At 42.2% G+C, this 26,351-nt stretch overlaps 1 protein-coding gene across 1 annotated transcript in view; it reads right to left on the bottom strand.

Annotated features, from left to right (window-relative positions):
• Positions 1-26,351, bottom strand: part of Ism1 (isthmin 1) — a 79,203-nt gene that overhangs the window by 23,749 nt on the left and 29,103 nt on the right. The window contains exon 2 of the mRNA XM_004634307.2: positions 2,726-2,965. Within this exon, the coding sequence (XP_004634364.1) occupies positions 2,726-2,965 (240 nt within the window). The remainder of the gene's footprint in view (positions 1-2,725; positions 2,966-26,351) is intronic.

Genomic DNA, 26,351 nt, shown 5'->3' with positions numbered 1-26,351 from the left:
TCTTCTTCTTCTTCTTCTTCTTCTTCTTCTTCTTCTTCTTCTTCTTCTTCTTCTTCTTCTTCTTCTTCTTCTTCTTCTTCTTCTTTCTTCTTTTTAAACAATTCAATTTCTTGTGTTGTTTTAAGTATAACATGGAGATAAAATTCAGTTTAGGAGTTTGAGGCCATTTCTGTTTTATGAATTATTGCTTTTTTTTTTTCTCCCATTCACTTCCACAGCTAGAGGCCATTCTTAAAACGGAGAATATGATTCACTTGGGGAAGAGGCTGCCTGACTTGTGGGGGCTAAAATGCTCTCCAGAAGCAAATGTTGGGGATTTTGGAAGGATTTTCCAACCTAAAAGGCAAGAAGCGAAAAATAATATAAAACAAAAAATGAAAATAAAAGGCAAGAAGCCAAACAGATGCCAGCTTCACAGGAACTTCGACTTTGGAGAGGCACAAGCTGTTTTCATGGGAAGGACTGAAGACAGCCCCAGAGTGTGGGAGACACTGCCAGAGCTTGAGAAGGGGTGAGCTTCAGAGAAAGGGGTCTCCATGCCTGGTCAACTGCTTAGGCCTAGCCAGGAGAAAGGGAGGAGGTTGCCAGGGAAGACAGCAGATGAGGCCAGGGGCCTTGGCAGCGGAAGCCCCCACCCGCCATACCCCCCCCTCACCTGTCTTCACTCGACTACCCAGGGAGAGAAGAAGCTTTGACAGGGCCCACAGTGACCAGCCAGGCTCTCTGCTTGGCTGAATCTGCCCTGTGTCAAACCAGTGAATTTCAACAAAAGAGGATTGCTCTACGGAAGGAGTGAGGGCTGCCAGCACGGAAGCCATCACCCTCCTTGTAGAAAGCACCTCACATTTTAAAGGACCACCAGGGAGTGGGGTTACTCAAGTGCAGCGGGGCATAGGCTGCAGTGGCTGGCACTGTGTGCTCACACTTGCACACAGACACAGGGCTGGGATCCCAGCGACAGCAGCTGCCTCCTTCTTTCTTCAAACATCTTTCAAAATGGCCAGTGCTCACCTTTTGTGGCCTTCTAGAATCAGAAGGCCAGAAATGGAACTCAGGTTTTAGAGCCAAGAAATCATCAGATCAATGCAGTGATGGCTGGACTGCCTCCCCCCATACACCTCGCAGAGGGTTAACAGACGCAGGGATAGCCTAAAGTGAAAGCGAATAACTCAGTCAGGCAAATGGAAGGTGTCAGCCTAGACTTCACGAACTTTTGGGTTTAACAGTATCTATGATAGAGCTGCATTAGCTTCAGATCCCATCTGTCAGTAACCAGGAGTTTTGAATCTGGAGGATGCCTTGACTCTTGGGAGTTATGGTGGTTTTTGGTATCCAAAGGTGAGTCCAGAAAAATATGAGACCTCCAATAGCTGGCTCTGTCCCTCATCCTTCCTTGTCCTCCAGAGAATCCCTTTCAAAAGCCCCACTCAGCAGTGAGCTTCTGAGCCGGCCACTGAGACTGGGCGTGGTGGCCCACGCCTAGAATCCCAGCGCTGGAGAGGCTGGAAACATGAGGATCACTATGAGTGTGAGTTGTATAGTGAGATCCTGTACAGAATAAAACCAAACCAAACCAAAAGGACTGACTACTCTGGGACCAAGTTAGGAGATTTCAGCCCTCTATGCTAAGTGGCATCTAGGGCAGAGAGGAAGAACAAGGATAAGCTATGTTTACAAATGAAAAGAATCAAGAACAAAACTAGAAGCATGGAAGCAGGTACATGAGGACTGGAGCTCCACAGGGGCAAGACAGCTCAGGAGGCTGCACCTCCCTCTGCCATCAGGACGATCATCTATGGGAAGAAACAGGGAGGTGAGGGCAACATTCCAAATGAATCTGCTTGTAATGAATGGATTGGGGGCTGAGTGTTCTTGGGAGTCTGAGAGCCTGGATTTGAGCCTGACAATGACTGTTTCCTAGCCATGTGACCTTGGGTGAACCAAAAGGTAGTTTTCAGGATGCCTGCTGCATTATTTGTGGCATTGGGAAAATGCTGTTGCTTCGCCTCCTTTCTGAGGGCATCTGGACAATCAGATCAGGTCAACAAATACTTTGCGAAGCCAATAGGCCTATTTTGGTGCAGAGGAGTGTTCTTATTTTCAGTTCCAGGGACTCTTTCCCCTACCTCTATTTCTCTCTGTTTCATCCACTTTCATTTTAGCAGAAAATATTCACCTGTTTTTTTTTTTTTTTTTGAGCATCCATTCTCCCCTCCCCTCCTTCCATTAATTATTTTTTAGTTGGTCACTCACACTTTAGGGCAACTCTGAAGATGATTCCCTTCCTGAGGGGATTTAGGTGGAAGGTAACTAGATGCACAGGGAGGAAGTACCTTCCTGAGGGCTTTGAAACCCTAGCACGACCTGCCTAGTGTATTCACAGGCCTGACTGGCCCTTCCCAGAGCACATCTTATTGATTTCAGGGTGCACTATTTGTTTTGTCTCTGAAATCAGGATACATTTTATAATCCTTGCTGTGCCATATGTGTTGTTTTTTATTTTTTGAGTGGCTTCTAAAATAAAATAATGGTGCACCCCCAAACCAGGAGTGCCATAGAGGAAAAAGACAGCACTGTTCTAAAGGTGGTAAGAAGATCAGAAGCGGGAATTATCGAAAGGCTAAGAAAGAAAGCGAAGGAAGGCAGAAGTTTCCACTGAAACTGGATCAGGAAACAAAAGACGGACTGTTTCAATTCCTTCCACCTTTGGGCTGCCAAAAATTACCTGGATATTTGGATTCTGCCCATTGATATCGGCTTTGGAAAGATCTGGAAAGTTTGGCAAGTCCAGGAGAAAGGATCTTGGGCCATCTCTTTGCAAGGAAGGGTGCCCAGTTTCTTGTGGGAATCGCTGTCTGGGAAAGGGCTGATGTGTGGCTTGGTGGTCAAGGGGCTCCTCTGGTACTTCTTTGGAGAGAGGAAGGCTGGTTTCTGCCATGGAGTCACCTTCCAGGTTACGGTTATCCTAAAACAAATACACAAACAAATAACTAGAAGGCACATGATTTAAAATGCCACACCTAACAATACATTAGACTTGCCAGATAGCTCAGTGGATTAAAGCGCCTACTTAGGTAGATGCAGAGGCCTGGGGTTTGATCCCTGGGCCTGTCTTGCTGGCCCCGCCTCCAGGGCGTGCTGCCGCAGCAATTGAGACTCTAATCCCAGCACTTGGGAGGCTGTAAACAGGAGGATTACTATGAGTCCGATCTATGTAGTGGGACCCTGTAGACCCTGTACTAAATATATTTTAAAATAAATAAATAAATAAATAAATAAAAGTATATTAAATTCAGGAGGAAGAAAAAAATCCAGTGGCTGGAGTTAAACCAGCACAGTATTTCCAACTCATTCTGCTACCACACGCTTTAGCTTTCAATCTTTAAAAAGCCAAATCATCAAGAAACTTCTCTCAGCCTGCCTGTTAGGAATTTTCTGAGACTTAATAAGCTATAGACTTATTTGTGAAGCATCAATGTACATAAAAACAAAAAGAGCTATTTTTAAAGAGAATAGGTACTCATTTAAAGCTAGAAGCAGGTCATAATTTTCAATTTTTTTTTTTGAGAGAGGGTTTTAATATGCAATTTAGGCTGGCCTTGATTTTACTATGTAACCCAGACTTGCCTTAAACTCACAGTGATTCTCCTGTCTGAACGTTCCAAGTGCTGGGATTTACAGGCATGTACCACCATGCCTGGCAAGTAATAATTTCTTTTTCATACTTTCAACTCATACCTAACTTCAGTTATAGTCCTTTTGTCTGGTTTGGTTTCTTTTATATGGGAAGTGGAGCAAAAGATCCTGCCAAACTGGATAACATACAAAGTAAAATTATTACTTATACTCATTTATCCATCCAACTGTCTATCTACCCATGTCCATCCATGCATGTATCATGTCCATCAAACATCCATTCATCCTTCTGACTAACCATCTGTGTCCACCCACCATTCTATCCTACTATCCATCCTCTGTCAATTCCATCTATTTCCCATCCAAGTACTAACCAGGCCCGACTCTGCTTAGCTTCCAAGATCAGATGAGATCGGGCAAGTTCAGGGTGGTATGGCCGTATACTGTCAATTCAGTCTAATTGACAAATGCCAACAACATGATAGGGTTAGGAGCAACAGCAACAAAAACACAAATATGGGACCTATTCTTGTGGAATATACATCTCGTTGGGAGGAATAAACAATAAGAGAATATATGCATACATACATACACACGTACATACATACATACATACATAAGCTCAGGTTAGAGACTAGTGACTAAGAACAGGAGAAAGAAGAAGATGATAAAATAAAATTAGACAGGTGATCAGGAAAAGCCTCTCTGAGAAGTCTGCTTTTGAGGTAAGATCTGAACAAGAGAAGAGAAACATTTATAATGATCTAGGGGTTGCATTTCAGCAAGTAGCATAGTCCTACATGGTAGGAATGATCTTTGATACTCTGAAAACCAGAAAGGCCACTGAGGCTGATGTAGAGTGAAGGATCTGGAGAAACAAATGAGATGAGGATGAAGAAATAAAGACAGCCAAAGAAAACTGACAAAAGCTCACTCGGAAACTTAATGCATTTATCCTACAAAAGTACAGAGCCATTGATTTTCCCAGCTAGTGAAACATCTCTGTTTACTTGCCACTGGGGGGGGTGGGGGTCGTTTTCTAATGATTGAAGAGGGTGAACGTTGCTGGACTTCTTCACCAACCGAGCCTTTCTCCTCTTTCTCTCGTTCTCCCTGAACCTCTCATTGGCAACTTTGTTCAGCTTTTCAGGGATGAGATTTTCATGTTTACTGATGGGAGGAGATGTGGAGATAGAATTTCAGTGGCGTTTGGGTCAGTGGTTAATGGTCTTGTTATTCTTGGGCACGTCTGGAGGCTTGGGAATTATATTCCAGCATGCTCTTTCCGCACGCACTCCCTGTCCCTATGACAGCCCCTTTGACCCAGCTGAAGGGGCTACATCTGGTATCAAAACATTCATGACTCTGAGTACCCAAGGTCAAGAATGGCCTGACAATGAAATGCACACAGACCATCTCATGACTATTTGAAGAGGCCAAGGAGAGAACTCAGAGAACATGTTTGCTTCCTCTTTAAAACATGCAGTGACTGGGAAGAAAGCTGGCTGATTTTCTTCATGTTTTTGCTTGCCTTTCCCTTTTTTGCTCAGATGTGGCCAGAGGTAGAGTCTCTGTTGACTTTCCAGCCCCCTCTCTGCACAGGCTCTGCAGTGTCTCTTTCCACCACCTCTCCTGGCCCATGCTTGTACGAGAGTTGTCCTGGTGTTCACACATAGAAAGAAAGAGGAGAGCAGGCTATGTCTTACCTCAAATAAGACTTCTCTATCACACCCCAAAGAGAAGATGACTGACTAAAGTGGTTGTCTCACTTAATGAGGGATTGAACTCAGGCCCTTGCACTTGCCAGGCAAGTGCTTATTCTACTGAGCCATCTCCTCGGCCAGGTTCTCTCACTTTTATCTCTGGATACCCAACTCTAACCCTAAACCTAACCCCCTAGTGGTGTTAGGGAGGACAGCAGGATCCCAATGTATTGCTCATGCCGTAGGAGTGTAAGCTACAGAATGGCCCCAGTATTTGCTTCCTAATTGCTTAGTGATTGTTGCAAGTCAAGACCTAACTTCATTGTAACAACTCAGACACTGTTAACTGGGTTAAAAATGGAGTTATTTGTTTTCTTCTTTGGTGATCTAATTTTCCTACTACTTAAGGTTGTATTATAGAAGAGTAGGGAAATGTATCTTTTCTGCTGTTTAACATCCTGCTCAGATAGCTGAGAAAATAATGATTGAATCTGGTTAATTTCTTGATCTGATTCTTGACTTTTTAAATAAGAAATCCACCACCACAGACTGATCCTGGTTTAATCTTAGAGCAAATCAGTTCTTTAAACTCTCTGTCTCAAAGACTCTCCATGAAAAGCAGAGCAGATAATAACAGTCTTGTTATCTTGACCCTTCCAGCAGGATGGTCAAGATAACTTGAGTTGGGTTGTGCCTACACAATAAAACTGTAAAGTAAGAGCTACTGCTCGGGCAATCCAGGCCACAATGCCTCTGCTGGGAATAGTCAGAGGCCCAGGGTTCCAGTATGTTTTGGCTTGAGTTATGCAGACAGTTGTAGCATTGCTCCATCTCTCCCTAACCACCCTGCCCCTAGACACCAGCTCAGTGTTTGCAAAATAGTTGGAATATGGGAAATAATAATAATAAAAAAAACTAATCACAATCGCTGACTCTCTATTACTCTTGTACCTCCTCCAAAGCATAGTTGATTGGAAACCTTGGCTCCTTGACCCCAAAACTCTTCAGAAACTATAAAGCCTAGCATAAGGGGGTAATGTCTAACAGTGGGCCACATAGGATGAAACTTCATTTTATTTAACAGGTAACAAAATTTGGGAGTAGCCATTCTATTGGTAACCTGGATTTCAAATGTGGGACAGGACAGGACAGACTGATTTGCTCACAGTGCAGGAAAACATCTTTCTAATTTTTTATTTTAAAGAGAGAAAAAGCAAAAATAATTTTTTTTTTTTTGTATTTTAGAAAAGGGGGTGGGGCCGGCATGGCAGGTCCGGGGATCAAACCTTCAGCCCCTGCACTTGAATACCCATCTCTGCCAAAACTGAACAACAACAAAAAAGTGATATAAGTGAAGGACAATTTTGTATCTGTATATACAAAATAGGATAGATATATAGCTACTTTCTCTTAACTTAATAAGGAAAAAGATCTGTTCTAATAGTGTTTGGACAGGATATCGTGTCTGCATCTTGTGCTATGAATGACTACTACAAAGACAATAATATGCCATGAATTAATTGTTGTAATTCTCCTACCAACCTGTCTTAAAGCTGTCACATTGCAATTTTTTCTCAATAAAACTAATAAAAAAGAAAAAAACAACAAAAACAATAATAGAGAATCTCAAAACATGATAAGAGATTAACATGTTAATACATTGTTCATTGTTATCTTCAAATTAGCTGCTGAGATCACAAATATAGGCATGCATAACTGAGCCAACAGCATAAGTGCAAACTTTTTAAAAATGAATTTAAAAAGTCAGTAGTATAACTATCTTATTTACCTTGTATCTACTTATATTTTCTTTTCCCTCCCTTCTTTTCTCAAAAAGGCCTTTCTTCATCTTTTCTCAAGGGAAATCCTTACTGCACATCTTCCTGGCGGAATCCTCCCAGCAATCCTACTTGAGGACATCACTGAATCACTCTAGCTGTCATCTAGCTTTCCATCAGGTGCCGCATTTAAGTTAATCTAACAGCATAACGACTCTCAGGAAATGCACAGTATGAAGTAAAGACTTAAGCAGGTTGTGTTTTATTTAGATAGGCAAACTCTTCTCTGAAGACAAAAGCTTGAGAACATCGGGGAATTTAGGAAGAGAAGCATCACCAGTCTTTCTGAGCTGCTGTAGAATTCACGTTGCCTGGGTGAAAAGTGAAGTAAAGCAGGCTTTCATTTGCTTTGGGAAAATGTTTTTCCCCACTGTGTGTCTTTGAGTTGATCTTCCACCCATGAGCTGACACACTGGCAATGCTGCAGCAGAGCACCAGTAGCCACTGGCCCTCCTGTGGCACTAAGTTTAGAGCCGTAACTCCCAATGAAGAGTGAATCAGAGGAACTAAATTTACCATATGGTTTATGCTGAAGCATGGCTCACTTGCAGAGGCAAAAGATCTAGGTTGGTTAAATTATCCAGCTACTAACTGATGCTTTCCTTTTTTGTGTGTAGGTTCATTATTTTACAATTTATTCTTATCTAAAATAGTAATAAAACAACCATGCACTTGCAGTCTGGTACTTTGCCTTTGTATTTTACTATGGTGGATATTGTTATCCAATATATTTTTTCTTCTTTAACACAATGTTTTTCTCAGGAGAGGCAGTGACTCCCTAAAACTACATTTCCCAGGATCCACTGCAGCTGGGGGCGATCATGTGATACAGTTCTGCCCAATGAGCGATTAGTAGTGAAAGGTGCTGTTTGATTTTTTTATTTTTAAAAATTTGTTTACTTATTTACTTATTTATTTGGTACAGAGTCTCGCTGAGCAGCTTGGACTTGTAGTGATTCTCCCCAGTACTGGATTAGAGCTGTGCGCCACCACACCCGGTTTCAGTGGTGATCACAGTGTGGTGCCACCAGGGCATGTGGTACTGGGGATGGAACCTGGGTCTTTGTGCTTTCCAGGCAGGCTCGTGGACCACTGAGCTATCTCCCCAGCTCTTGCTGGTTGGAATAGGTAAAAAGAAGATAGCTTTGTCTTTTGCCTTTCTCTCTTTTTCCTTCTCTTGCATGAAATGAGGTTACAGAGCTGGAGGGCAAATGTGGCAGCTGGCAGACATGAAGTAAAAGCTGTGCGTAAGTGTGGTTGATGAGAAAAATGCAGGAGCCGAGGTCCTGGCTAACACCGTAGAGTTATCATATGAGTCCTAGAGTGGTGACCTTAGAATGTCTCTTACCGTTATCACGAGCACCAGTGTTAGCACTGACAGCGCTGAAGCACCAGTAGCAATATTTCCTCTTGTGATTCTAAGTTTAGAGCTATGAAAATAAAGACAAAGCCAGGCATGGTGGCATACACCTTTAATCTCAGCACTCTAAGGGGCTGAGAAAGGATAATTGTGAGTCTGACCCCAGGCTGGGCAAGCTGATGATTTAGGGAGATGTTCTCTTAAACACATATTACAAAGGAGGGTGTAACCCTGTGTGAAGAGGCCGAATTAAAGAGAAAAAGAGAGAGGCAGAGAGGGAGAGAGGAAGACAGGAGAGAGGAGAGAGATCCAGGTCCTCTATACTATTGTATTGGTTAGGTCCTGTGTCTATTTTTATGCCAGTTCCATGTGGTTTAAGTTTCTTGTAAATATTACTTGGCCGTAAAGCATAAAATTTTATCATTTGATACTGTATGTATGGAATTGAAGAATATCAGGTTAGGTGAAAGAAGCTGAACACAGAAAGATAAATACTTATCTCCATATTTTTTTCTACCCATTTGCAGAAGCCTAAAAAGAAAAATTGTCAATGAAGACAAAAGTGAAATAGGGGTCTGTTATGGTTTGTATCTAGTCATCCTCATAAAGCCTCATGTAAATCATGGGGCAGTTGCCCTTGAGGAGTAGCATGTGGCTCTAGGGACTGGGCCAGAGGACCAGGGCGGGGCTTGAGGGACGGGGCCAGAGAGGCATGAACAGTTAAACTGACAGCATGAGCTTCCCTAATGCTTCCCCCCAGATGTGGTGGCCTCTGTTGGAGGTACGAAGCAGATCATCCTGGACACGGCAGCGCCCCAGCTTTTTTCCAGACCCTGTAGCATGGGACGGCAGTGTCTCAAGGTCTTGCTATGTAATTCAGGCTACTTTAAACTATGAAACCTCCAGTACCTGTGAGCTAAATAAATCTTTCCTTTGCTAAGGTTGAGTGTTGGGTGTTTGTCCCAGCAACGAGAGAAAAATAACTAAGACAGGGTCACTAAAGCATGGGAAGAGTATGGAGGACAGTGCACAGAATACCAACTTAGAGTTGGATAAGAAGAATTAGTGCTATTGCACAATAGAGTAACTATATAGTGATTTGCTATATATATATATTTTTCAAAATAACCAAAAGAGTCTAAAAATCACCAACCCATAGAAATGATATGATGAGATAGAGATGTTAACTACTCTAATTTGTTCATTACATATTGCATACATGCATTGATTTATCATAGTGCACCCCACAAGTATGAACAAATATGCATCAATAAAAACAATTTAAGAAGTGAAATCCTTGTTTACGTACTTGACTATGTGTTTAGTTTCCCTGATCTTTGTAAGTGAACCCAGTCCCCAACTGACTGAACTCCTGCATCGGATGAGAGAAGGCAGTGAAACAATGAATTCTGTTGTCTGCTGCTACCTCCCGTAATACACTACTCCAGGTCTTCATCTGCACCCTCAGCAGATGTTCACAGAACCTATTCATTGTTTCAACACTTATGCATTATGTTCTTGAAAATCTATTGCTCACTGTGTAAAATAATATTTTCTTTTAATTGTGCTAAAGTATCATCAGTGAGCTTCAAAGAGTTGTCCTCAGTGAAAGGAACCAGGCTCTTCAGACAAGTGGTCACAACCACACCTTGGGTAGAGAAGGCAGAGCTTATTTTGGGACACGTTGCTGTGCCAAAAGACAGGGTGATTTCAGTGACTAACAGGGTTCTGATGAAAGAACACAGGAAACAACTTCAAGCCCTCCACTGCTCAGAGATTGAATAATTGGGGCATTGAGAACAAACAAAACACTGTACTTGACTGATGCAGTAAGAGTAGTGAGCCCATGGGTTTTCCAAGATGATGCTTGGAAGAGAAAAAGATGAGAAGAAAGTATTGTAACCATTTGAAGTAGGTATTCTAAAACTCCTTGAAAGTTGGTATTAAACAGGAAGATTTTCCTGGGGAAGTAATATTTGAGCGAAGATCAAGTAAAGACCAAGCAAGTGAGGCACTTGAAGAGGACAGGATGGGGGAAGCTGGGTCTGGAAGTTTGTCCTCATCCTGCAAAGGACTTCTGAGGAATGACAACCCTTCAGAGCTAGGATGGAGCAGGCATGATGATCAGAACCACCTTGTGGTCCTAAGTATGAGACAATAATAGAAATGTGGGTTCAACCCCCACAAGTCTCTGTATACTAGCTTTTGGTCTGAGAGATTTCTGTCATCCTGTTGTGAATTTTTCACTAGGCTACCACTTCCTTGGTGGCAGGTTGCTGGGAGGTGCGCTGAAGCTGTATGATGCGGGGGTCTTCTCTTCCTCCTTTGCTTTCATCCTCTGACTCTGAACAGCTCTGGGAGTGCTCTAGTGAGATACACTGAAAACAAGAATATTTCTCATTTGTAGGCTATACGCAGCTTCTAAGACGATAAATTCAGATGATGTAGTCATTTGTTCCCTTCACATTGAGTACATCACTGGCCCAAGATCAAAGATGTCTTCAGCCTCCACCCACTGCACCGTGAGAGCTGCTCACTTGGGCTGTCCACATGACAGAGGTGGGTCACTGCAGCCACATCAGGGTCAGAATGACCAGAATCCTCCAGCTGGTCATTTGGCATAGGTTTGTGACTACAAGGGAGAAAGAAAGGTTCTTTGGACAGCCAAGTCATGGACACATTAGGATAATCACATAGAAGGGGAAAAATCAAGGAAATGGGCAATGGATCCACATTTGGAAAAAATGTGCTAAGGGTAGTTGCTCTTGTCTGCAAGTAGCCATCTGCTCTAGTCTGTGAACACCAACCAAAGACTGGGTTGTTGAAGACAGAGCTGCTTCCTAATCCTCTAGAAAGGACATAAAGCTTCTAACAAATTGGGGTTGTCTAGGATAGTTTTAGTTCCCTTCCCTTCCCCACTTCTGTCTGTGTCTGTGTGTCTCTGTCTCTGTGTCTGTCTCTGTCTCTGTCTCTGTGTCTGTGTCTGTCTCTGTCTCTGTCTTAGAGCATTCTACTGCTACCTCTCCTAATACACTATTCCAGAGACAAGGCTGGCCTGACACTTGTGATCCTCTTACCTTAGCCTAATAGTTGAGATTATAGGCATGTGTGACCATGCCCAATAATACCTTTTCTTTTAAAGGCTGTGGTAACTATCCCCAGATTAACATAACTAGGCAGACTTCTTGGAGGCAGACTGATTGGCACATTTCTGGAGGGCAAAGAACAGGTCAGATCTACAGTCTCTGAACCCTGCGCCTCCAATTCCACAGGCTCAGAGGGCACCCAATAAGTACTCGTTGATGATAATGATGGCCATGGGCCTTGTTAGATTTTGTTTTAATTAGGATCAGGGTACAGGCCTCATTATTACTAATGTGTCTTTTATGTGGGAGTCTAAAGAAAAAAAATCCAGGAATCTTCTATTGAAGATATTAAAGAAGATATTATTAGCAATGCACTTGGTCTCACAGGCTTTGAACAACAAACAACAGAGATTATAATTAACATCACTACAGTCTCTCCTTAAAACATACTAACAATATAGCTAATTAGCAATATGTCCTCATTTGGAGCTGGACATCTGCACATTATTATCAACAATGCTTGTTTCCTTTTTCCAGATTAAAGGAAACCGTAGTGCACCCAGGCATATGGCTGCGCTCCTTCCACATTAAAATGCTCTGTTTTCTTCGACCCGCGATAAACATGGTGGGGGTTTTATCTGTGCTGGGCATCGATTTTGTCTGGAAAACTTCCATCATCTAAAAATAAATTCAAGAATGCCCCTAGTGAGATTTCAAAGGAAAAGCAAAAGTTTTTCCATTTGGGGAGATAAAAGAATAAAGGGCACATCGATTATCTTTACACATGATTGAGGAGTGAGCACTCCTAGGAAGAGAAACCAGGAGAATGAATCAAATGTTTCAGATCTTAAAATCTGTTTTCCTGAGGATCACACTTGTACTTGTTGCTCAAGAGTAGGGGTGGAGATTGCCACTTTGGGAGTAGCAGCAGGGGCAGGGAAAGCTTTTCTGTGGGGTGTTGGGAAGAGGTAGCCAGGCTCCATCAGGGAGAAAATGGGCATCTTGAATATATGAATGCCAAGGCTGCCCACCTTATGCTTTTGTTATGTCTGTGTATAACAGTGATCAGTCCCCTTTGGAGAGCAGGAACAGAGCACATTCCAATGGTGCCAGCAAGCACACCCGTGTAATGTCCCTTCAGGAACTATTCCTGAGGGTGGTCAGATATGTGTCTCAATTCTCTGGGGAACCCTGAAGCCTGGAACCCTGGAAACTAGGGACATAGGCACATCATGCTTCAAGAATGCAGTCATGTGCAGTCCCAGTTGGGAACCAATGGGCCTTTCTGCTAAAAGTCTGACTAATGGCTAAGGAATCTCTCATTATGGTGGCAGAATGTATCATGAGGATGTTTACTTTAGGGCATGGGAGTGACCTTGCTTATGATCTCAGGCAATGCTTCAGAAGAGATGAAGAATTGTCAAGTTACTGCAGTTGTGTAGGGAGTTGGCGCCGTGTGGGAGGGGCTACCCGCCCGCGGGCATCTTTCCTAATGAAGGCTCTTGGGGCCACCCAACAAAATGAAAGTCAACACTTTGCTGGTTCATCCTGAATACTCTGTGACTTGCTTTGATCTTAAAACTGGATTACTGGTGATTTTTCAAGTAGTACTTTCTCCACTTCTGGCAAGGAAAATAGAGGGGTAACTTTCCAGGGCCCATTTCATTTTTATCCTATTAAACTAAAGAATTAACTAAAATAAAGCTCAAATTATTCTTTCAAGTCTAAGATACAAGAGTGGAGAGCCAATTTGGAAAAAAAACAATCCACTCATCATTTAAAACATTCCTGAAAATGTTAAAGGAGATAGAGAAATTATATTTTCCAGAGTTTTTCTCAAAGGGGAGGTAGAAGTGGACTTGTTTAGAAAGAACACTTTGATAAATGCATCTGAGTATTTCAATTCGAGGTCAGAGCTACCTTGCCAAGGACTGTAAAGGACTGGCCAGTGGTGGCCACCAGGGGGCTTCACTCCCTGTTCTTTGGCCACAGTAGAATTCAGTATCCTCTGCAAGTCAACTCTGAGCAAACATTTAATCAATATGGATTAATGGTGATTTTTCATCTTGTGCTTTCTTCATTACTGGCAAATAAAACAGAGTGGTGATTATTGAGGACTCATTTTCCATGACCCAATTTTAAGAGAGCCATTAGTGTGCTTAACAGACCCAACCATCTAAATCTTCCCTTGCCAGCAAGAGAGGATGTCCAGTGGACAAGGAAACTCAAAGAGATGAACATTTCCTGAGTGGCTCTGCATCATCCCATGTGAAATGGGGGCTCTTGGGTCCCAGGCCAAGTCTGGTGCTTTGCTTTGGGAGGGAGACCAAGAAGGCAAAGAGCATGGGATGTAGATTCAGAGGCTGAAGCCTGGGGTGCGCTGGACTTTGGAACCCTGCCAGTGATTATTCACATTTAAGAAGGAGTCTTTTTGAAGTCTAAACTTAAACCTGTCACTGAAGCTATGTACTGAGTGCTTCCAAAATACTTTTTAAAGGGAACTGGACCTTATCCTTGGAATCCCAAAAGAGGGCCCATGAAACTGTCAGGGCCTGAAGCAGGACTTAGGAACCTAGATCTGGGTCCCAGCATGGCCTTTCATCATTGTGTGAATTTCATTAGATCACTGCTCCTCTATACCTGAGGCAGGGAGGTCTAAAAATGTCCACAATTCTTCTTTTAAGTATCCATGACTTGGGCAGCTGCCTCCCACACAAACCTTGAGCTTGGCCGTGATACTTACTATGACCAAAGGGAGACAACAGAGATTTGAAAAGTGCTTGCGCTTTGGGATTTGCCTGTTTTCTTTCTCTCTGGGATCTCTGAAGAAGCCTGAGCTGACTCGGTGAAGCATGACTGACAAGTGGAGTGAAGGCCATCTGTCCCACACCAAGCAGCAGGCGATGACCAGTCACTCAGATGGAGTTCATTCCAGACTGTCCAGCCCCAGCTGAGCCAACTTGACAAGAAGAGCCAAGTCAGAGAATCACGAGAAATAATAAAGGTTTGTGCTTTTAAGATAATGAATTCAGAGTGGTTTGTTACACAAGTCCAAAGCTAGCTGATACAAGAACTCAGTTATTTCTTATGCCCAATGCTGTTGGGTAAGTTAGGGTGGGAGTTGCAGAAAACCTCTGTCCATCACTGAATCCTCAAGATTTTCCTCATTCTGGAGAAATTCCATTACAGCACTTTTGAAAAGCCCTCTTCAAATGCTGAAAACTTCAAATCAAATCAAAGGAGGGAGATTTAGAATGCAATCTTCAAATACTAGAATATCTCTTTTCTCCTATCCCGTTATCTGCTAACTCAAAACTGGGGAAAATTTGTAGGGAAATTCCAACCCCTGTCTGCTACCTTCTTCATTTACATGAGCTTCTTTATTAACAGCTCTACACAGGCAGTTTTTCAAAGATTGAGACCCGAGACTTAACAGTTCCCCCTTGTGCTTTCATGATGCACCTGTACAGCTGTGGGCTTCCAGGAGCTAGTGGCTCTAGTTTATGAGGGGGCTCCCCACTGACACCCTAAATAATTATGAGCTATCACAGACCAGCTATGGCCTAGGAAAGCTACCAACCGCCAGGACAATTCCATTTCCCACCTGCCTTTCAGGATCATTGTTATTTGGACTGCTGTTCTGTTCTCTTTCAGGGAAACAGTTTGATCCCGGTCTGGAGAATTGGCAGCTAATGAAATTATGGGTCCTTGACATATCTTAGCTTGCCTTTCTCTATAAATGGCTAAGATTGTTTCATTCATGGATACATTTAACAAACTCTACTTGGTATTTATCATATGTCAGGTACTGAACTAGGGGAACAATTCCAATACAACGTGGTGTAGTTATTCAAAATTTAATTTTATCAAATGATTCCAAACTTGGAAATGAAACAAAAAGATTACTGAAACTTCACCAGTTCATCCTGGGGGACAGTTATGATTCAGCTGCCCAAGATTACTTAATTCCCTAGGATACTGTATGTTTGTTATTATTATTATTATTATTATTATTATTATTATTTTACTGTTAGGACCCAGGTTATAAATTATGTATTGACTTACAGATTTCACTTTGTAGAAATGAAAATGGTTTTTGGTCTGGTGGAAACAGTAACTCAAAGTTTACTGCTGTTTACAGGGCATTAACCAATTTTCTAATGTCTAAAAATTTACTTTATCATGCTCTGAACTAACATTAGCATCCTCCTGGTTTCCTCACTAAAGGAATCTTTGACATATGTTTATTTTATGTTGCTGGGAGACTTGTGGATTGGCCCACTTCTGGGCAGAGTGGCTAACAATCATCAAGGGCTCTCCAGAGTCCTGGAAGAAGAAGGCCAGGGAGACCTTAAGCCCCTAGACATAAAGGGGCAAAGAAAAGGGGTGGTTACAACTCCCCAAGAGCCAGGAGAGAGTTGTATGCCTGCATGAAGGATAAAAGGGAACCTTGGAAGGGGCACAAAGCACTACAGCTTCCTGCTCCTGTTCTTTTCACTTTTGCTGTGTTAAACACTGGCAAAATACAATCAGAAGCCAGAGGACAAGGGAGCCTTTTGCTATAATATATGAAGATCAGGTGCCTCAGTCATAAATTAAAATGGAGAAATGTCTCAGTTACTCTTCTGTCATTGCTGAGACAAATATCCGACACCCAAAATGAAGGAAGGAAAGTTTTATTTAGCTCACAGTCAGTGGAGATTTCAGTTCATACTTAGCTGGCTCTAAGGCAGAGTGGCACATGGCACAGAGCAGCTGTCCATGGCGGTGACAAAGAGCAAAGAAGCAAAAGGAGGAATAGCAGCTGCAGCTCCTAGCAAGCCTCTCTCCCCTCCTTACATTCCAATGCAGGTGACCTGCCCCAGGGAAGGTGCAGAACCCATACCCGCAATAATGAATCACACACTCCAGAAGCCAATCCACAACTGCATGAGGCTTTGGGGGGGACAACTAGACACAAACCACAACAAGAAGGGTTAAAAATTGATCTAGAGATGTAAATAGAAGATTTTTGGGGAATAAAAGCCATATTCAGGGAAAAATATCAGCTATTACACACGCCAGGCACTGTGTGCTAGATCTGCTCTTCATAACATCCACTTGGTAGACATGAGCACCCTTATTTCACAGAAAGAGAAATTGAGCTGAGAGACCCCTACTTAGAAAACAGGCTATATTGTGTTGCTTTCACTGCACTGTGTTCTCCTCAGTTCTGCCCTGGAGGTGAAATCTAGGAGAGGAGGGTCTGCAGCTGCTTTGGGTTCCCCATCCTCCCCCAAAGGTCGCCTTCATCCACAGTAAAGGGGAAGGAGGATTGTCCCAAGAACACTGGCTGTAGCACACTCTTGTTTTGGTTCTCAGCTCAGCTCCCCACTGTGTTGGGTAGGGAGAGACCTCATCTTCTTTTGAAAACATCTAACTACCAGTTCAGCTTGAGGATGCTTGACTTGGGCAATAATCGGATGACTTTGTGGGGTAAATTGTATCCAGTGAACAAAAGTGGCAGATAGAAGGAGGATGACATAAAACAGAGGATGACTAACTTGAGAGGGAAGAAGACAAAAGAAACATCACATCTGCAAACAAATCCTTCAGGCAAACCTGAGGAGGGTGCTCAGTGGGCCAGATGAGACAGATAACAGAGCATGTACGTCAGAAAGCGCCTAAACATGGGTTGCTTTGGATACAAGCAGACTAGGACAATCACATTTGTCCTCTGACCTCCTAAAAATCAACAGTGACAGGGCCCTAAATAGACACTGACAATGAAATGTAAAAGTAAAATGTGTACATCAAACACCTACTCATAGAACGAATCACTTCACAGCAATGAGAATTAACAAACTATATCCACCCTCAAAACATCAATGCATTGCACCAAGGTAATACTGAACAAAGCTACAAAAATGCATTTGACTTAAGAGTCTACATATAAAAACTTCTAAATCAAAGCTAAGCAGTGCTGTTAAAAGTCCTGACGGTAGAGACCTGGGGTGTTAGCGACAATATCGGAACTCTTGGGACGTTCCTGGGACACCGGCCACATCTATTTCTTAATCTGGAAGCTGGTCCACAGGCATGTTTAACTCATGAAAATTTATTGAACTGTACTCACATCATTTACTACTCTTTATATTATGTAAGTTACTTAGATATGGAACTTAAACTTAACTACCAAAAGCACAGAAGAGAATAAAAGGGGAATCAGACAGAAATGGTGAGGTCACAGACAATCTCTTATAGATGCCAAGCTTCTCTATTACTGTTATTTTGTTTATGAACAATAAAAGGTACACAGAATTACTTTAAAAAAGGATAGTCTTCAGCTGGAGGTTTTGTTATTGGAACATTACCCTAGCAGGCAAGAGCCTCTGGGTTAGATAACCTGTTTGAAAAAATACATATGGTATTTCGCCTGGGGCCTGTTACTTTTCTGGAACTTACCTGTAAAGTGGATAGTATCGTTGGAAGAAATGTTCTTCTTTTCTCTCTTTCACTATTCCAACTCATTAGCCTTCCCTAATACACTGTATCCTTATACTTTCTCTTCAATGTTTCTTCCCTCCAGGCCAGCTATATCTTCCTTAGTAATAACCATACCTCCACCTCCTCCACTCTTTTCAAATGTCTTCTTTACACCAGCCTTGCTCAAACACTTCTCATGTAAAATTCCCATCAACTGGCTCTCCAAGATTAGATGGGAACAATAATCATCACCTTCACTGCACAGATGACAAAATGGAAGGGTGAAAGTCCAATCCAAACTGTGCATCCCAGGAGAAGGTCTGCAGGGGATTAGACCAAGTGGAGTCTGGCCCACTTTGGGGTGCTGGACCAGCTGGGCACAGAAGGCTGCCTGTGTTGGCAGAAGCTGTGGAAAGAGTGACCTCTTCCAAAAGCCCCAGTGTGAAGAGTGGTCAGAACTCAGAGAAGGGCCAGAGTGCCAGTTGTTGGCCTCTGCTTTGCATAAGGCCCAACTTCTGATGGTTCAGTGCTTTAGCCACCTGAGTTTTAAAGCTGTTTGCATTTCTGTGATCCTCTATTGAAATGCAAGTGGACCTGAGGATAGTCGCAGTAGAAGTGCCTGGGAGGAGAAGGGCAAAGGTGAGTTCTGGGATTGAACTCACCACGTTTTATAAAACATAATTCAGAAAATAATTGAGGAGGAGGGACCACATGATCCTTCACACAAAATGTAGGGTTTTGCTCAAAGAGTAAATAAAATCTTAAAAGTATAACAGATACTGTGAAAAGGGAATGAATCTGTTCAAAGGGAAGAAATTACTGAGATGAGGAGAAGGACAGGAGTGGGCGAGAGATATATCTATGTACGTAAGCAGGATGACTTGGATAATTGTACTGTGGATTTCCGCTGGTGTATGGAAAGGAGCTTAATTTTTTTTCACTTTTTTTCCTCTCTTCTTAATTTCTTATAACTTTCTTTTTTTTTCAAATTTTGCATGCATATATCTGGTAATCTAAACAACTAATTTGAAGACAATATGTAATACAACAAATACTGTTGAATTTATATTATTTTATTTAGTGAAATTCTGTATCATTCTTATCTTCTAATTATTATTATTTTGTATTCTCTTTTTTTAAAAAATGCAAGGTTTTGGATTCTCAGCCTCATCCATTCTTGGCTGCCTCTGTGGCATTTGTTTGGCTGCTCCCTGTGGCTTCTTACGAGTGTATCAAACATCCATTTTTCCTTCTTTTTATGAGTAATCTTGACAACAAATCCAAACTCCACTAAATCTCCTTTGGATGGATGGAAGGATGGATGGACGAATGGATGGACAGATAAATGGATGCATGGATGAATGGATGGATGGATGAATGGACAGATGAAAGGATGGATGGATGAATGGATGGACAGATGAATGGATAGATAAATGGATGGATGGACAAATGAATGGATGGATGGATGGATAAATGGATGGAATGATGAATTAATGAATCTCACAGTCTCATAAGCATGGGCACAGCTGACACCCTGTGATCTCATTTAGGGTGGTCATGTGTATTGCACAATCTGTCCCTGGTGCAGAGGAGTCTGGCAGAGTAGGTACAGGCTGAACTTCAGACCAAAGGAAGGGCTTTGTCTTTCTCAAGGAATGCCTTGTTGTAACATATACAGAGTTACTAGTTGCCTTTGTGTTAGCCTGCCTCTGTCTTGACCATTGGAAAGACCAGTAAGTTTTTGCTTGTTCACATTGAAACCTCCTCTGTATCTTTAAAACCCTGTTTAGATGAACCCATTTTAAGCCCATCTTTGAAGTCTTCCTCAGTCCTTTATGGAATTAATCCCTCCTTACTCTGCATTGCTTCTGTGCCTTATATCTGCTTTTTATTGTATAAATATATTTATTAGACTTTTATTTATTTTTATCCCATTTCTTGCTAAAAAGACATACAATTGGCAATGGAACTATGAAGTCAGCTGCACAAGAGGTAAAATATCTTATTCATGTGAACTTCTTTAAGTCCATTCAGCTCTGTTAACCACAAAAAGAGAATTTTAACCATTTCCCAAATTCCTTTTCTCCATGTTGGCCTAGGCCATCATTTCTCTCTCTTCTACCTTTCAAGGTAAAACATGAATTCAAATCTCTCTCTCTCTCTCTCTCTCTCTCTCTCTCTCTCTCTCTCTCTCTCTTTTTCTTTTTCTCTCTCTCTTATACACACACACATACACAATCTCCTATGGATATAGAAGAATATATTTGAATATATAAATGCATATTTACAAGTAAGTACATGCACGTGCATATAATACATACACACATATTTATATGTATATATGTATATATGTATATATCTATATCTGTGTTTTATTTTGATTTCTGGTTTAATTGACAGTTTTAAGAGATCTGAAGTAAGTCATTGTTTCCTTAGCTAAGATCTCAGGAAAGCTGATGATAATGCTATTATCATCTTAATCCAGGTATTCACAAATGAGCAGCAAATCATTGGGGAATATGTTTAAATGTTTACTTGCAGGCCCCTGCAGAATCAGTCTCTGGGTGAGGCCCAGCAGTCCTGAGTTTGACAAGTCCTTGGGTGATTCCTCACACCTGGGACACTCTGCTCCACGCAGGAGAAGATGAGGAAAGATGACCAGCAGAGGTCAGGGTCACTTCAGTATAGGGAAATGTCTGACAGGAAATGAACTGCTCTCAAATAGTTAATCTATTTGATAATCAGCAGGTGAGCTCCAAGGTCTAGGAACAGCCTCTGCCTACTGCTCTGGGATTCCTATATGATGGGGACACTGCAAGAAGCAGGGTGGAGTTCCTCACACCCCTGGGTTCCTAAATGAAGGAGGTGGCCCGCTGGGCCATGTGACATTAAAGAACAATGTGTGAAGTGCCAAGATTAAAATTTCCAAAGATGGAGCACGAACAGTAAGACTGGACTCACTTTCTGCTTCTCTCTTGGGTCAATATCTTCTAGTCTCCCCAGCCCTGGCTAAATAGAAAGTACCCAAATGAAAGGCCAGAGGACATCCCTTACTGAGTGTCTGGATATAAACCAGGTAGGTCCACAGGTAATAAGATTAGTGGTCCACATTCGATGCTGGGTGGGATAAATATTTCTAGCTCAGAGGTAACAGGTCAAAGGAGACCTGAGAGGGTTCTAGGTGCCTCGGATAAGCCAGATACAGGAGAGATTACCCAGTGGAGTAGGAGAGAAGTGTGGAGAAATCAGATGTGAGACAACGCAGAGAGCTGGAGGAAGAACAAGTTTCCTTCAGATGCCCCAAATCCAAATGACTATCACCATGGTTCAGAGATGGCTCCTCTTTAAAACTGAGTGCTCCCTGGAGCCTTGAAACCCTTCCTACAACACAAATCCATCAGTAGGCTTTAATCTCAGACTTCCCAATATCTCACTTGTAGACTCCTGGGAGATTAAAGCGATGACTCCAGTATGAAGCAGAAGAAGGGAAATCTGTGTCACCAACACATATACAAAAGCCACCATCCAAGCCAAATATTCCTTACTCCAAAAGGAAAAATAAATCCCTGAGCAGCACTGATTCACCAACTACCCTGAACACTTGTTGCTCATTCCTCCAGGAAGATCTTCCAGAAAACTGAGGTTTAATGGTTTCATCCATACCTGCGTGTTTAAAGGCGCCATAAATAGGGCCAAATTCTGCCAAGAATCTCATGCAGAAAATGTTCTTGTCAAACCAATTGCACAGGCCCCAACTGGAAAGCTCATGTAGCAAAAAGAGCCTCGCTTTCCTCCAGCAAATTTGTATGCCTTGCTCTATGAAAAGGCCATTTGCTGGCTTCAGCTTGGACTCTCCCACTTATCCCCAAATGGCTTTTTAGATAGAGCCAAACTCATTTTTTACCAAAGTCCTAGGTATTCAGTTACTAAGAGTCCAAATCCCAGCTCCAAATACTCACCCTCCCCAGTAGTCTACAGAAAAGTCACACAGTAAGCAAAAAGTTCTCCAACATGGCATGTTATGCACACTTATGAATGGCTTCTTTCAAAATCCTCACTTTTGAAAGCAAGCTTGAGAAGTTCAGAAGATAGAGTTTGTTACAAGTGAATTTGCTTGCTCTCTGACCAAAGGAAATATGTCTCTGGCTTTTCAAAAGAGAAAGAACATTTTGTGATCTCTGCCTCCCACCTCTCAGGCTGGACTCCTCACTCCCTGCACCTTGCTTTCTCTCGTGCCAGGTCATGATCTCAGGCCTTGAGCTCAGCTAAGAGAGGATCCCATTCTCTGGAATTCCACCCCCTCCCTAAAGTGGAATTTCTTCCGTTCCAGGTCTTGAACAAAGATTCCACGACGCATGTTTGATCTCTTCATGCTCCATTTTCATTAGTCCTTCACACTCTCCATCACTGGGAGAAATAAAAACAGCATGGTTCAGCTTCAAGGTTAAGAACTGACAGTCTCCATAAACATTTTTACAATAAACGCTGACTTATCCACTGCCAGAACTGGGGTGAGATGGGATGGAGGCAGAAAGTAGGAATAGAAACCTTCAGTGTCAGAAGCCAGTAACAAGTGCTATCCATGTAACTCTGAGTGAGAACCCTCCCTTATCCCAGAGCTTGGCTGGTAAAGAATTACCTGGTTGATCTACTCTCAAATAATGAATAATGAAAGTGCTACAGTAAGGGATAAACCCAGGAGCAGAGAAGCCCTGCTGTGAGTTCCTAATTTATAGAAAATATAAAGCAATCAAAATCTTAAGTTTGGAAATCTGCAGGTCATGAGTATTAAAAGTGGTCCAGATAGAAATCATCATAATAAAATCATTCTCAGGGCATCTTGAGGAGGGAGTAGCAAGAAAATAAGATAGATGGGGCGGTGAAAACCTAAAACTTGAGCCATATTCCTCCCAAAATCACCCAAAGTATTTTAGAGCTGAAATCCCCTAATTAGCTGGGACTCATTTTGATGGTGTATGGGCAGATACAAGACTTTTTGAATTACTCACTTAACATTAGAAATCACTTGGAGCCAGTACTCTGCTGAAGGGCTGCCAATTCAATAGTCCTTACCCTCATGGAGCTTATAGGCCACACCAAACTTTGGTATACATCTGACACTTGGGTTACACACTGGACCATTTAAATTAGGGTGCTGGGGCAGGAAGTAGATACTAGTTTTGTTTTGTTTTATTTTGTTTTGTAAATCCCAGAAGATTTTAATGTGCAATAAAGTTTGTTACAAGTGAATTTGCTTGCTCTCTGACCAATGACATTCTTAGCTGTGCTGCCATGATTCCCCCAGTCAATGAGCACCATGGCCTCACCTATGGCTCACTTTTAGTAGCATCTTTTCTGCTTGCCTCTTTAAAATGCCATAAGCCCACAAGGACTTCATGCAAATTTCTTCATCACAAGTAGGAAAATCTCTGCAAATTGATTCTGCTGTAGGGTTCCCTAACTGAAGGTACCTGATCACATCACTCAAAGCTGGCAGAGGGAGCTTTCTATTTCAGACCCTAAGTCTGGACATACTACCCAGCACTGTATCTGATAATGGTATAATATATTTGAAATCCAGGCCATTCTAGAAACACTAACCCTCTTGCTCTTGTGTCTAGGAGGTTATTCCATGGCAGGAAGCCTAGGAGTAGACTCCCAGCAAGTTTCAAGCTCCAGATTCTTTGTTACGGTAGAAAAGGAGAGCTCACTTGATAGCCCTTTCCTTCTGTTTTCTCTGAGCTTTAATATCCAATTCCCCTTCATGCAGTCAATGGGAATTAATTCTAGACTTTCTTGGGCTCACTCCTGGATTTTTATCCACTTAGAAAGGATACTCTAAGCCTTTTCTGGAAGGCCATGGGAATGTTTTAAACATGAGAACAAAAGAAAAAAGAAAGAAGAAAGGAGTCTGTCTTGAAGGTGTAACAAACACACCAAAAAAAGACAAAAACATAAAAAACAATGAAGTCTGAGAAATATCTCAGGACAAGGACTTCCCTTTGCTTCCCATCATGTGCTCTGCAGGGAAAAGTGGTCCCCACTCAAACCACTGGAGCCTGCCAGTTGGCCAACCCGACAGCATTCCAGTGAAGAGATTAAAACCAACTTTATGATTGTGGTGCAAATAATAAAGAGCCTGGCAAGGTTTCCTTCCAAAATGAAAGCTCATTTATTTTCCGAGGTGTATAATTTGGTCATAAATGTTCCCTTTGGGCCAAAACATCCCAGATTGGGTTTTTGCCTGGAACACATCACTACTTTGCTGGAGAAGAATGGGCTCCATGTGGTCCTACCGTGTCTGTCCACGGTGGACACGAAGGTGTTTGAGTTGGCCTGCCCTTGCTTCACATTTGGTGGCAGTGGTCTTCTTGGCAGAACCGTGGGTGCAGAGGCAGGAAAGGCTGGGCTTGGGCCAGATGCACCAGCTCCCTAACCTAGTCCCTCTGTGAAAAGGGCAGGCTCACACAGTCCCTCTCTCGCACCTGTTCTTAGGATCTCTCGGTGGTTGGTGGAGAAAGTGGATGATCACTAGAAACCATCTGTGTGAGACTTGGCTTTTCCACCACGTCTCCTTTGTGTCCTTACTTTGTTTATTTTCAAAAACCATCCTTAAAAAAAAATCTCACCTAGAGGCTGGGGAGATGGCTCAGTAAGAATAAGCACTTCCCTGGCAAGCACAAGGGCCTAAGTTCAATCTCTGGTTCTGAAAAAAAAAATCACACCTAGTAATGACTAATATTTGGATAAAAACAAAGCCAGATTCTTTTCAAGGCTCCTGAGAGGTCCACAAGTACTTGGGGCCAGAATTTGACCCATGATTTTTAGTCTATCTCACTCATACAGAAACAGCTCTTGCCCCTGTACAAGGAGCTTAAGAAATAATTGTTTCTATTATTTTTTTCATATTTATTAACTCTCTGGGAACATACACTTTACAGTTGTCTTCCGTTGGCATCTTCTGGTCCGTTCAAAGTGAGTGGTAGGTTTTTCAATCAATATATACTTATTCCATTGATTGCCTCTCTATAAATATCAGGTCAGGCTGCACAAAGATGTAACTGGTAGAATCCAGGGGATGGCGTAAAAGTCGTCCTGTGCTATCCCCTCAGGGTAGCTCAGATTGTCACTCTCACAGTGGGGGATTGGGATGACAGAAATGGAAAAACAAATTTAGCACAGTTCAGCCAGAGCATCTGAGAAGAGGAGTGGTAGAAATTAGTGTTATGAGGCCTGATTCAAGTGGGGAAGTTCAGTAGTCTTATTATGAAGTCACCTGCTGGGAGATGATGAGGTATGTTTTCACTCAATGCAAGGATTTCCTGAGGTTGCACCATGTTACATCAAAAAATATCTTCCTATGGAGTATAGACAGCTCATGGCTGAGGTGAATAATTTATCAGCTTGTCAAAATTATATCAAACTTTCCAGTTGGTCATGACTTCTCTGACACAGTTCACACACTAGCTCTACAGTTTGTGATCAACTTGTTTTTGGATAATCACCTACTGTTGGACACCAGATTCCTAATTCAAGTAGAACAGCAAGAAGTGCCCTTCAACATGAATGAAGTGAAGAAATGCTAGAGAATAAAGGATTTTGATAATTGGCGCACAAAGAAATGCACTAATATAAAACAAGCAACCATAGCATCAGTCACCAAGTAACTGGATGGCTGTAGTTCAGTCTTTCAGCATTTTTGATTGTTGCCGTCACCCATAGATCTCACCTGGAACTGGGAAAACCAGACTCTGGAAACCATATTAACACATGATGAACAAGTCATATTGGAAAGTCTGACTTTCCTCTCTACCAGACCCTCAAAACCAAGGGATTCTGATGTTTCCTGTTGCATGAATGTCACGTTTGCACTGTGGTTAGAGGATTTTATTCAAGGACACACACATCATACCAAGATAAAAGAGAAACCAAGATCTGACTTCTCTTTGAAAATCACAATTTCCTACTCTACTACCTTGTGTCAATACATCTGAGCCTGCGGGGCTGTAAGTCACTTCCTGCTGCGGTCAAGTTTCATCTCCTTTATGAAGCTTTCAATACTTCTCACAGTTCCCAGGTGCAAACATGGCTTGGCTGAAAGTCATTTGGAATTCAGAATATTGCCTACAGAGGTCTGGACAATGGGTTTTGAAGAATGCCTTTATCTTATTTAAATTCTCTCTCTCTCTCTCTCTCTCTCTCTCTCTCTCTCTCTCTCTCTCTCTCTCTTGAGAGAAATGCTTTTGCTTCCAGCCTCGGCATC

This window comes from Octodon degus, unplaced genomic scaffold, assembly GCF_000260255.1.
Source record: "Octodon degus isolate 3935 unplaced genomic scaffold, OctDeg1.0 scaffold00060, whole genome shotgun sequence".
NCBI lineage: Eukaryota > Metazoa > Chordata > Mammalia > Rodentia > Octodontidae > Octodon > Octodon degus.
Note: the sequence above shows the minus strand (reverse complement) of the source record. Positions and strands in the feature narration are given on the sequence as shown.